The sequence below is a fragment of the Malaya genurostris genome, chromosome 3, assembly GCF_030247185.1.
Source record: "Malaya genurostris strain Urasoe2022 chromosome 3, Malgen_1.1, whole genome shotgun sequence".
In the NCBI taxonomy this organism is placed as follows: Eukaryota; Metazoa; Arthropoda; class Insecta; order Diptera; family Culicidae; genus Malaya; species Malaya genurostris.
This window is the reverse complement of record NC_080572.1, coordinates 37,497,603-37,510,174: the sequence shown is the minus strand read 5'-3', so window position 1 is coordinate 37,510,174 and position 12,572 is coordinate 37,497,603. Positions and strand designations below refer to the sequence as shown.

At 36.0% G+C, this 12,572-nt stretch overlaps 3 protein-coding genes across 4 annotated transcripts; 2 read left to right on the top strand and 1 right to left on the bottom strand.

Moving 5' to 3' along the window:
* The first annotated feature begins 728 nt into the window (after positions 1-728).
* LOC131437745 (uncharacterized) lies at positions 729-4,108 on the top strand. 2 transcript variants are annotated; one of them, XM_058607292.1, is made up of 5 exons: positions 738-822; positions 885-1,682; positions 1,860-3,431; positions 3,492-3,912; positions 3,969-4,108. In XM_058607292.1, exons 2-5 carry the CDS (start codon positions 897-899, stop codon positions 4,004-4,006), a joined length of 2,817 nt encoding a protein of 938 aa, XP_058463275.1. In that variant the 5' UTR covers positions 738-822; positions 885-896; the 3' UTR covers positions 4,007-4,108. The 2 variants fall into 2 exon arrangements, with proteins under 2 accessions (XP_058463274.1, XP_058463275.1); XM_058607291.1 differs by having other exon boundaries at positions 729-1,682.
* Positions 4,021-4,820, bottom strand: LOC131437746 (diphthamide biosynthesis protein 3). The gene has a single exon (XM_058607293.1). It carries the CDS (start codon positions 4,636-4,638, stop codon positions 4,381-4,383), a length of 258 nt encoding a protein of 85 aa, XP_058463276.1. The 5' UTR covers positions 4,639-4,820; the 3' UTR covers positions 4,021-4,380.
* Positions 4,821-8,535: 3,715 nt separating this feature from the next.
* Positions 8,536-10,234, top strand: LOC131438209 (methyltransferase-like protein 17, mitochondrial). Its single transcript, XM_058608075.1, has 5 exons — positions 8,536-8,607; positions 8,668-9,001; positions 9,059-9,687; positions 9,753-10,027; positions 10,080-10,234. Exons 1-5 carry the CDS (start codon positions 8,572-8,574, stop codon positions 10,141-10,143), a joined length of 1,338 nt encoding a protein of 445 aa, XP_058464058.1. The 5' UTR covers positions 8,536-8,571; the 3' UTR covers positions 10,144-10,234.
* Positions 10,235-12,572: the final 2,338 nt, after the last annotated feature.

Here is a 12,572-nt window from a genome sequence, read left to right as displayed (position 1 = left end):
GATCGAAATCATTTTGGTGAGCAAAAAAAAAGGTCTCACTACCAACACTCTGTACCTTTTTCCTCAATCGCTCTGTACTTTTTGGTGCTAAACTGTGCTCGATTTCAATAATCTGTGAAAATCTGTGATTTATTCCAGAATCTGTGCCATTTTTAAAATCTGTGTAGAAAGTTAGAAACCTGTGAAACACAGATTAATCTGTGAACCTGACATCCCTGGTGTTAATTTTACATTGTGCCATATGAGTACGCAATATAATATTATTATATATATATATATATATATATATATATATATATATATATATATATATATATATATATATATATATATATATATATATATATATATATATATATATATATATATATTTTTTTTTTTTTTTTTTTTTTTCGAAAAATAAAGTGTTTATATTTAGGGATTTAGGAAATTTCAAATTACTCGATTATTTAATAATCGAGTACAATGTTGAAACTAATCAATTGAAATTTATTAGATTATCTGGGTTATTATTCGATTATTTGATTATTCATTCGATTATTACTATGGTTTTTTAAAATTATTTGATTAGCTTAATAATCGAATATTACAGTTTTAAGTTAATCGATTAAATATTACTCGATTAATCGATCGATATTACGACATCCCTATGAATATTTCCAATTAGCGTGTACTGGAATCGTTTTCTGTCGGAGTTTATTTGAACTTTTGTTGTGCATGAAGGACAGTAACGTTCATAGTAATCAAAGCAATCAAAGACAGAGCCAAGCAAGCATCGAAAATTGAATTCATAACATCTACATATTGAATTTTACCTTAAAAGTAAAGTCTTAAATGGTTTCATAAGAAAATAGCGATAATTGACTAGTAATATTTATTTTGAGTGTTTGAGAACAATGGAATTCAAATCATTTTACAAGAATGCGTCCCGCTGTAACCGTTTAAAAGACAGTAACAATCAGCGATTGAAGTCTAAACGCGAGAGCTCCCGCCAGGACCTTCATTTCAATAATCGAAATCTTAAAGCCTCCGATAGTGAAATTGAGAACGATGAAGTATTTTATACCAATTCAATTCAGCGACAACCAGGAACATCATCGAAAAAACGCCGACGTTCAGCAGTCAAAGATGAAAACAAAGAAAACGAAATCCGTTGCAAATATGAAGAACGCCTAGCTCGATTACTGAGATTTAAGGAAGAACGAGCCAAAGCTAAGCAATTGAATTCGGTTAAAAAGAAACCGTTCGTATCAGTAGTGCCTAAAAATAATCTAGTTGATCGAGAATACGAGAAGAATCTTTTCAAAAAATCGGAGACTGAACTGAAAACGATAGCTGACAAGCGTAAAGTACTGACGCCGGCAGCAAAGTATGCTACCCCTAGGGTTGACACTCGCCGAAAGGAACCATTTGTATACACAACCGACAAAGAGCAACAGAAGAAAAATAAACTGAATCTTAGAACTCCTGCTTCGATAAGTGCTGCAAAACCGAAAGTGGACACTTGGCGTAAAGGACCGACTCCAGTGAATGATGGGATCAAACGAAAAGAACAAAACAAAATCGGTGCGATTCTACGTAGTAAAACTGCAGAAGCAAGGACGACTACTTCCAAAACCAAGCCAACTGTTATTTCAAATAAAACCAATATGAGAGTAGAACCAACAGCACGCGTACTAACGGTAAGTTTCCTGATGCGGTGTTTGTGGTGAGATAAGGCACAACTCTCCAAATAGCTAGGGGAACTTGTCATTTGAGCCAATGTTTTCTGATTTTGATTGTATTAGGATAGATAAAATACTTTTTTTGTGAAATTGTACCAATATGTTTCTTTTATAAATTTACGCTTTCAATTTCAGACTTATCAGGCTGTTCGTTTAAATCAAAAATCGTTCAAATTCAATTTTCTATTCGCAAAAGACGGTCCCATGATTACATCCACAAACCGCAAGAAGAAAAGTCTCGAGAAGTCGATGGAGGCTGCCGAAGATAAACAGAAACAGAAAACGTACCGCTTCTCACCAAAAGTGAAAAATCAAGATGACGATATTTTCGAAGGTATTAGTCCAATAGATGTGGACACTCCGACACCGAAAAAGGTTCTATCAGATACCGAATCTATCGCCATGCGCAAACGTGAAACTCGTCGTCGTTCAATGATCTTCACTGTGGAAGATCTGAAACAGACGGAGGTTAAACATGAAACACGAGACGAATGGGAACCGCAAGTGATCACTATTTCTGACGAAGAATCTGACCATGAGTCTTTGGCAAAAAAACAAGTCAAGAAAAATGCTTCATTTATAGTGAATTTGAAAGAAGAAAAACTTGTGGATCGACGTCCTAAAATCGAACCAATGTGTAATGCTGAAACAATCAATTTAGTAGGTAGTGGACGAAAACTATCCAACGGAAGATCTTCATTAGTTTTTATTGAGACGAGAAATACCTCAAATGCTAATGAATCGATATGTAATGTGACAGTAAATATACCCGGTCGAAATTCGATGGGGTTTGTTGAGGAAATCAACGATCCCGTGACGCTGACTGAACCTATAAAATTTCCCAAAACTGCCGGTAACATGGATCCGTCTCAACGACAATCCAAAACTTCACGATTCAGTTTTACCGAAGAGGATGTTACCGCAAATAAACCACTCCCTGAAGGTAACCTTGCAACTATTTTGTTGAATAAACATGAGATAAAGCAACGTAACAGCGGAGGAAGTCGGTGTTCCTCGGTGATCAGTTTTCGCGAGGATGATCAACCTCCCACAGATGTCCTAGAGAAAGTTACATTCTACAATAACTTGGTAGAGAAAGAGCTAAAACGGCTTCAGCAGTTGTGTGACCTCTATAAGAGTGATGTTGAGAACGAAGCAATTGACGAGAATAGCAAAGGATTGATAATTGCTGCTCAGGGTCAAACACAAATTTTAATAAACAAGAAATTATCGAAGTTTAAAGAACTGGTAAAACATTACGAACAAAGTTGGACGGACCAGAAAGTACGAACTGATGATCTGGACGGATTCTGGCTTATGGTGTCTCTCGATTTGGAAAATCTTGACCGTCGTTTCGAAGAACTACGATTGCTTAAACAGAACGATTGGCAAGAAATTGCTGAGCAACCGAAAGTTAAAAAACTGAAATGCGGTGCTGGCATCAAGAAGCGCGAAAAGAAACCAATGAAAACTAAAGCCAGTGGACTTGCTGACTTGATCAAGAAAGCCCGCGAGGAAGCCAAGAAGAAATTGATGATGGAATCGGTACTTAAGGAATCAGTTACCGTACTGACACCAGCGAAGCGTTCGGTTCGAATTGCAACTACCCCGAGAAGAAGTAGCTTAAACAGGCGCAGTATATGTGCGGGCTGCACGCCTACGTCAGGCAAGAGTAATAAGACATCACGAAAAACTATATTCAACGATGTAAGTGAAAGATTAGTACATATTTGGCTTACACGATTGTTAAAAATATTCTCATTTTAGCATACTCTACGTTACAAAGAGGTAGTGAAGTCAATTTTAAAAACACCCAGTGAAAAACGTCGCGCTAAAAGCGTACTGTTTCTGGATTCGGGTCTTGATACGCCGGAAACACGCCGATCGGACGGTCGTCGGAAAATAGTTCATACTCCGAAACCGAAAATCACGTTCAATGAAGAGCTGGAAGTGGAAGATGTTGAAACTATTTCGATAACTACGCCATACAAGCTGGACGAGGAGATCCGAAAACGGAGACGCAGCTCAATTTGCTCAAAAGATATATCTGAAGAGCATAGTTGTACCAGGTCCAGTCGTCGAAGAACTCTAAGGTTTACGGAAAATATAGCCGTTGAAGAAATGCCTACACACGAAAGAGAACAGGATCTGGACACGTCTGCAGTGATAAACGTGATAGAGGAGAAGGGTAAGTCACTATGGATTGAATCTTCTACGAATTTTATATATATTTTTTTTCGCCAGGATATACGAGACGAACGACACGTGGTACACGGAAATAATCTATTTGGATCAAGACGTTTCAACATATTTTTATTAATTATTACGTTTTAGTTGTCTCTCTTGAGTTTTTAGTGCTCAGTCATTTTATTCACTTGCATTCGAGTAACAATTACAAAGCATCTGCCGAATGTGTTCTTCAATTGTTCAAAGTATTTTCGAATGGAAATATACACATCAGAGATAAATTTTCTTTCCATTCACATCCGAAGTTGGATCAAATCAACAGAAACTCATGATCTAAGTTATTTCTCATAGATGTGTATATTTTTTGTCACGCGTAAATCATTTTTAAAAAAATAGTACAAATTCCGCCTTTTTTTTTACTCACACAGTGCTATCTACAATTCTTATCTAAAACTATCCAAATTTCTATCTATTCAGCAATAACTTCTTTGTCCCTAACTCCCTTCGACTTCTCCGTTTCGTCCTGTTCATTCTGAAAAGCTTCCGGGTCGTAGATGACTTTCACAACTAAAGAACAGCTGGGACAAGTAGCCACTTCTTCTCCCTCCATCAGTTCTTCCTTGCTGATTTGAAATCGATCCCCACACGGACAGGGATAGTAGTACATCTGTTCTTCCTCGTCGTATTCAAAATCTTCGATTTCTACTTCATCGTGGTACACTGCCATGCTACGGTTCGACTTTTATTTACTTTTAAAAACTGATTTACCGTGTTTCACAAAGCATTTGTAAACTTGAACAGAATCTTTGGGTACGCGAATTCGATACAAATACAGAAATAATGATCACCTAGTCTTACTCTCTTACTCCGCTGAATAGTAAAGCAAATCGCTGCATCTGAATCATAAAAAGTGAGGTTATTTGTGATTAACTATTTTGTTTTGTTTCTCGTTCTACACCAAGGGGTGCATTGAGTGTATTTTGTTGTTGTAATCTTTCAACAAATTTCCAGAGTTAAATTTTGTTTTATAAAACAAATTGCACTGACCTTAAACTGAATAAAACCGCAAATAAACTAATAATAATAATAATAATAATAATAAGATGCGCTTTTTGAAAGAACTTAATTATTCGATTTAAACAAAATTCAGATTAAGGGCGGTTATTTCATTATTTTTCCCCGGGCGACAAATTTCCTCGGTATGCCATTGTAACAGTGAGATGTGTGTTCAATTTGTCCTTTGAACAGACATTCATTCATGCCGCTACGCTAATAAATACTATGTGAAATGGCGTAGTTTGGTATTAGGTTTAGCTAGATTTTCTGGTAGGGTTCACTGGTGCAGGATCTCAAATCAGCAATTGTATATACGGTTTTTTTTAAATCAGCATTTTCAAACTACGGAAACACCGTTTACTGCTCCAATCTTTTATCTCTAATATGATGGAATGATTTTTACATATGATACGTGACTCTTTTAATCTTGATCGAGTGAATCTTAAGATTTCTAGAAACTTCAATCAAAACAAAAATGACAGATTAATAATTTTTTAAATATCTTATGTTACATAGTAGGAACAAACCCGGATCGGCACTTCAATGTGTAGAGAGACGATTTTGCAAAAGCATATGATTTCAACAGCTGCCCTTAAGCAGCCCTTACACGTGACAATATTATTGTCAATCCAAAGTATTGTCAATACCGTCAATCCAATTGGCTTGGTAACTTGAGTCCGCGTTTTTCGAAAAAATCATGCGTTTGGAGCTTTAAACACAGACTAACAGACAGGACACTCAAATTAGATTCTTCAATCATTTTAACGGTCATTTCGAATATTCCTTTATTTGGGACAGTACTCACATGTGTCATGATGGCGCCACGTTACTCTATCAAAAACATCCTGTCTGTCATCTAGACTTTGTTTATTTTTTTCATTTACCAACAGAGTTGCCATTCATACAGAATTACCTGTAATGTATTGATTTGTATACGTCCATGCGAATTTCATGCAGGATACAGATTTAATACATATTGCCAAAACTATACACATAATTGTGCCTACTTCTCATCCTCCAACGCAATACAAAATCGAACCCGTTTTGTTACAATATTTACTTGCTTCTGGTCTGCCGCCACTTAATTTCGGGTGAAAACTACCAACACAATAAAAATAGTCTAGATGAACAACGTTGAGTCAAATAAATGGTTACCTTCCAACATCGCGAAAAAATTAAATATATTATCAACGTTATCCAATAATTTATTGTGACGATTCATTTTCAAATATTTTGATGAAATCAGGCATCCCTGCAAGCAGCTGATCGGTGTTGACAAACGAGGGGAAACCAACTAGTAAAAAAAACTTGTACATAACACAAGGGGTGTACAGATAGTAAATAGTTCGCGCAGTACAATATAGGTGGAACTAGTGCATAACGAAAAATTATTTTTATAAGAATTTACTCATACTGTCATGTCTGTTAGTCTGTGATATTATTGTCAATACAAGGAGTATTGACAATACTTTTGATCGTGTAATGGAAACTTCATTGGATTGACGAAAATATTGTCAAAAAATCAAACCTGCTCATCAATCCTACAATACTTTCTCTCCAGAGAGGAAACAGTTAAATATGTACAATGACCGTTTCTCTCAATGTTACAATATTCAGTTGCAATATTTAAAGCTACAAACACTTGATTTTTTCGAAAAACACGGACTCAAGTTATCAAGCCAATTGAATTGACGGTATTGACAATACTTTGGATTGACAATAATATTGTCACGTGTAAGGGCTGCTAACTAGAATGACTGAAATTGTAGTTTAATATAATGTTTCAAAATTTCTGTACAATTTGGTAAATAAGGGACCTTGTAGCACAGACTAACAGACAGGACACTCAAATTAGATTCTTCAATCATTTTAACGGTCATTTCGAATATTCCTTTAATTGGGACAGTACACGCATATGTCATGATGTCGCCACATTACCCTATCAAAAACATCCTGGCGTCATCTAGACTGTGTTTATTTTTTTCATTTACCAACAGAGTTGCCATTCATACAGAATTACCTGTAATGTATTGATTTGTATACGTCGATGCGAATTTCATGCAGGATACAGATTTAATACATATTGCCAAAACTATATACATAATTGTGCTACTTCTCATCCTCCAACGCAATACAAAATCGAACCCGTTTTGTTACAATATTTACTTGCTTCTGGTCTGCCGCCACTTAATTTCGGGTGAAAATTACCAACACAATAAAAAATAATCTAGATGAGCAACGTTGAGAAAAATAGATGGTTACCTTCCAACATCGCTAAAACAGTTAAATATATTATCAACGTAATCCAATAATTTATTGTGATAATTCATTTTCAAATATTATGATGAAATCAGGCATCCCTGCAAGCAGCTGATCGGTTTTGACAAACGAGGCGAAACCAACTAGTAAAAAATCTTTCACATAACACAAGGGGTGTACCGATAGTAAATAGTTCGCGCAGTACAATATAGGTGGAACTAGTGCATCATGAAAAATTATTTGTATAAGAATTTACTCATATTGTCATGTCTGTTAGTCTGTGCTTGTAGTCATATCAAAGAAAATCTTTTTAATCACATCACAATAATCGAAAGAGAGAGTGATTAAAGAGAAACTGTCACTTGCTTATACGCTCTAATGAAAAATCAACCGAGAATTGGCTCTTACGAGGCTTGATTTTTTCACCCATCTGACACCGGTATGTGAGCACCAGCCATTTGAAAGTATACCGATTACGTCGAGCCCCTCGCGTTTCGAGCCCCAAACATTGCGATGTTTTGATATTCATCGCGACTCTCAAATTGTGAAAATTATCTCCCCTTGATGTCCCAAAACACTGGCTGCTGTATTTTAGATAAACCGACCAATTATTGTGAGAGAGTCGACCCAAAATTTACTAATTTTCGTGCACTAAACAAGGTAAACGCGTAAAACAAAAGTATTACTGTTTGTTTGTTTACGTTGCAATCAGCTGATTTTGAAGTTCCGATTTTGATCTCATCAAGATGGCGTCGTGACAGGAGGCCGGATTTTTTTTTAAATAATTGCTTAACCCCTCGTGTAAACGAACATAGCGACGTCAATATTTCAAAAGGGCATAAAAACAATTGACAGATTCTCCTTGTTTACTTTCTCTTTTGACTATATCTGCGTTATTATACAAATGTTCGTTATATATTTAGTACTGTTAGAAACATGGGAATATTGTGATTCATTATATAAGAATATTTTGAAAGTACACGTCAAAATTAAGGAGATATTAACAAAAGAGAAAGTAAACAAAGAGAAACTCTCATTGGTTTATGTGACCTTATGAAATGTTGACATCGATAGGAGTCGGAGACAGAGTTGCCATGATATTTTTTGAAAATTCTGTCTGACTCGTTTCAATGAACACAAAAGATCTCATCATGTATTATCTAGAGCCCAAAGGAAAAAGATCTGGTGAGATCAGACAAAACCTGTTGAAATCTGTAAAATCTGGATAAACACCTGGTTAGTTAAAGTGTCTGTTGAAGCGAAAAAAATATGATTTTGCAAGCTAAATCTGGAAAATTGGCAACGCTGGTCGAAGAACAAAACAGAAACATGAATTCAAGTCAAGATGTTATCCTGCAATTCCCACATTATTTTCTTTAAGGTAAAACATGAATCACAATAAATGTTATTGCATTCTCAGATCTGAACTATTTAAGTACAGCGTATCTACTGCACTGCAGTCAAATGCAAGCCCGTAGTTAGTCTAGAAGAATCAACGAAACAGGCTTTAGATGCCGGTCGATATAAACCAAGGCAACACGAAGGCAGACTTACAAGCGGCTGTATAAGTTTACCTAGTTCGATTGTGAATGCTATACTGAAAAGCTGTACCGACCATCCTGTGAAAGCATTGCTGGCCGAAGGTGCTAAGTTGGACAACTTTTTAAGATCCAGAAAAGTGCCACTGGAAAGAGATGAACTCAGAAAAAAAATTATTGAATGTAGAAAGTTCGTTGGAGATGAATTTCGAGACAGGTTCAATACAGAAGAGATGAGTGAGTAAGAATAGTATTTTGGAATGGATTTCTTATCAATGTAAGATTAATTTCTAGCTGAAGAACAATTGGCTTATGCCAATAAAGTAGTAGAAGCACAATCGAAAAAACGCGCTAAACAGCAAATCTACGCCTGGAAACCTTTGGATTACGACGCATATAAAAGCCTCGAATATCTATTGGGTCGTTCACCCGCAGAATTCTCGGTTTTGATGCGAATATTTGAAGAAATCAAAAAACGCGATACAGAGTTCAAACCACGCAGTTTTATTGATTTCGGTTCGGGGGTAGGAACGGGCATCTGGGCTGTATCTAATATTTGGAAGGAAAATATTTTCGAGTATGTTCTAATTGACGCCGCATCTGCCATGAACGAACTAGCAGAATCGCTTTTACGTGGTGGAGAAATGAACAAAGCTATGAACCTCAGAAACGTCTTTTTCAGGCAATTCCTGCCAGCATCTCATAACAAGTTTGATATCGTGTTAAGTGCGTTTTCCTTGTTTGAGCTTTCTTCGAAAAAGGCTCGAGCAGATGTGTTGGAAAACTTATGGAATAAATGTGACGGATATCTTGTCCTGGTGGAGCAAGGTTCCTTTGCGGGGTACTTGCTAATTGAAGAAGCAAGACAATTTCTTCTCGACAAGATTGCAGCGAGTGGAAGCGATTGGCATATATTCTCGCCGGTTTGGATTTTTTCTTTTAGTTGCGTTTTTGTTTAAATTTATAGTATTCTTATTTGTAATTCTAGTGTCCGCATCATCATCAATGTCCCAGGTTAAAACTCGCAGATGGGACGCCTTGTAATTTTGAATCGACATATAATAAATTACCACTGGGCAATCACAGCGAAGCCAGCAAATTTCTATATTCTTATGTTGTGTTCAAAAAAGGTCTTACCAATCAAACTAGGTTTCCACGATTGGTCAGGCCGACACTAGTTCGATCAAAACATTCTATCTGTCGAATGTGCACAGAAGAGGGAAAACTGCAGGAGATCATATTCACGGCTACCAAACATGAGAAGTAAGTGATCAGATAAAGTCAATATACATTTATTAACTGGTTTTGATTGTAGGAACCTGTACAGATGTGCGAGATCCAGTAAATGGGGCGATCTATTACCTATCAAAATAACTTAAGTTAGCTAGCTTGCAAAACAAAACAAGTGTTGGACTCTGTAATATGCATAGATTGAAATATAAATGAAGTTAATGTTTGCTTAAAAGATTATATGGTGTTTGAGTCTATCTGATTTAAAATGAAAAGTTTGACATAGTTTCATAATATCCAATGACATATTTGAAAACTATTTATACGTAAAAGTGGGAATTTTGTATGAGTGATAATGTTTGCACCATTGAGCAATGTCAAAATTGAAAAAAGGCGGGTAAGTAAAGTCACAGACATTACTGGAGGACGTGAATATGAATAAAAATTATAATCGTTCGTATTAGTTGATTGTGTGAATTTCGCAACTTATACTGCTTCCAAAATTGAAACGGTGCATTTCTACAAAATACTGATTTATGTTACGGCGACAACTGTTTTCTATAACACAAATAATTAACGCGGAACAAATGAGAGTAAAAAAAAAACAATAACACAGAATTTTGATGTCGATTATTTCATTTCGGATTTCAATATTTCAGTGAAAGAAATTATCAAAATGCTGTACGGGATTAATTTCTGGCATTCAGAAGGGCAAAATTGTGTAATCGCTACGGACAGGCGCGTAGCCAGAGAAAATTTTCGGGGGGGGGGGGGGGGGGGGGGTTTTAGAACATGGTGATAAATCAACACATGTACAATTTATATCACAATGTTTCCCATGGGTTATAATTTTTTGTTTCGGGGGGGGGGGGGGGGGGGGGGGGGTTTGAACCCCTAAACCCCCCCCCCCCCCTGTGTACGCGCCTGGCTACGGATATTAAACACTGTTCAGCAGAGATGCCATTTATACAGATTTTTCTGTATTATACAGATTTTTACATGCGCATACAGATTTAATACAGAATACAGATTGCTTACAGATTTCTTAAATTTAATACAGATTTATACAGATTTCACCAAAAGTATTAAGAAAAAAACTTAAACTATCTATTAGTATTTCATTGCAATGACGAGATAAACGTTTAGGAATCAACGTACAAATCACTTTTTAAAATATCTATTTTTTGTGCACATTTTTAATGAAGAGCACTGAAATCCATTTATATTAAAATTTGTAAATAAATTGAACTTAAAAGTTAGACTAGTCTTTGCATCATGGATCACTATTGCCAGACTGACAGTTGCATTACCTGACTTGACGTTGCATATTGTGTTTTGGAAATCCATCTCAACTTATGAAGTGAACATTTTCAAATTAGATAAGTGTATGGCACCATAATTCAATTGTTGTTGATAGGAAAAAACTATAAAATTTCGTCGATGAATATTATTTAAGATATGAAATTTAATCTACCACTCTATAACCATAATCTATTGGAATAACACCTTTTAACATAATTGTATTGTAGAAATTTCATTTTATTAGCGAATACAGATAAATACAGATATTTTATACGAATCAATACAGATTTTCTATGGAAATATCTGGCATCTCTGCTGTTCAGATATAAGCGAAATATTGCACTGTGAAAATTGCACAAAGCTAATAAAATTATCCTACATTAGCACTACACTGATGGTTTTAAGAAAGAAGCAATCTTTATAGTTCTTCGTATATTATTTGGGGCCATTAGAAAGGCTGATTTTGCATAATGTTCCCCATTGTTGTCCACAGCAGGATGACGCAATCGATCTTCTTTGAAGGGGAACTGGCTTTGCGGACGTCCCGCAATTGATTCAATACTGAACTGAATTATTAGAAATGGAACTGAGCTCTGGACCTCTGAACTAGAGATGGTCGGGTATAGAAATTCTTATACCCGAGCCCGACCCGTACCCGAGTGATCAGCAAAAAAAATTACCCGTACCCTATAAAAAATTTAAAACATTACCCGTACCCGACCCGTACCCGATCAATAATAAAAAAAAATTACCCGTACCCGACCCATACCCGATAAAAAATAAAAAATTTTACCCGTACCCGATTAAAAATTACCTGTACCCGTACCCGACCCGAATGAGTAGTAAAAATTTTACCAAAATTCAGTATGGAAAAATTAAAGTGTTTTAGATATCGAACCGTATCAGGCTCTAGTTGGTAAGTAAAATACATTAAAATGCTTGTTTACATTTAAAAATATAAATACACTGTGAAGCATGAATACAGGGTCCGCCATGTAACTTTTTTTTAAACATGCAATAAAACACAAACGGTTCATTCGATTTCAAAATTTATTTTTTTCATATTAAAGTACAATCCATCCGGTTAATTGTGGAATATAATTTCATTCAAATGGCTGCCTCGGCTGGCCGTCACTCTCTGAGGAGTCATCGGCTTCTCCACGATAACGTGCTGGTTTTCCGTCCCCCAGATGCGACAATTTTGCTTATTAACAGACCCGCCGAGATGAAAATGCGCCTCATCCGAGAAGATGTTTTTTTTGCACACATTCCGCAG

Excerpts from the sequence above, each read along its gene's own strand:
- LOC131437745 (XM_058607291.1), top strand. The coding sequence starts at position 897 with ATGGAATTCAAATCATTTTACAAGAATGCGTCCCGCTGTAACCGTTTA. Across the intron at positions 1,683-1,859 it reads CAACAGCACGCGTACTAACG|ACTTATCAGGCTGTTCGTTT; the intron begins GTAAGTTTCCTG and ends TTTCAATTTCAG. Across the intron at positions 3,432-3,491 it reads GAAAAACTATATTCAACGAT|CATACTCTACGTTACAAAGA; the intron begins GTAAGTGAAAGA and ends TTCTCATTTTAG.
- LOC131437746 (XM_058607293.1), bottom strand. The coding sequence starts at position 4,638 with ATGGCAGTGTACCACGATGAAGTAGAAATCGAAGATTTTGAATACGAC.
- LOC131438209 (XM_058608075.1), top strand. The coding sequence starts at position 8,572 with ATGTTATCCTGCAATTCCCACATTATTTTCTTTAAG. Across the intron at positions 9,688-9,752 it reads ATTGGCATATATTCTCGCCG|TGTCCGCATCATCATCAATG; the intron begins GTTTGGATTTTT and ends TTGTAATTCTAG. Across the intron at positions 10,028-10,079 it reads ACGGCTACCAAACATGAGAA|GAACCTGTACAGATGTGCGA; the intron begins GTAAGTGATCAG and ends TTTTGATTGTAG.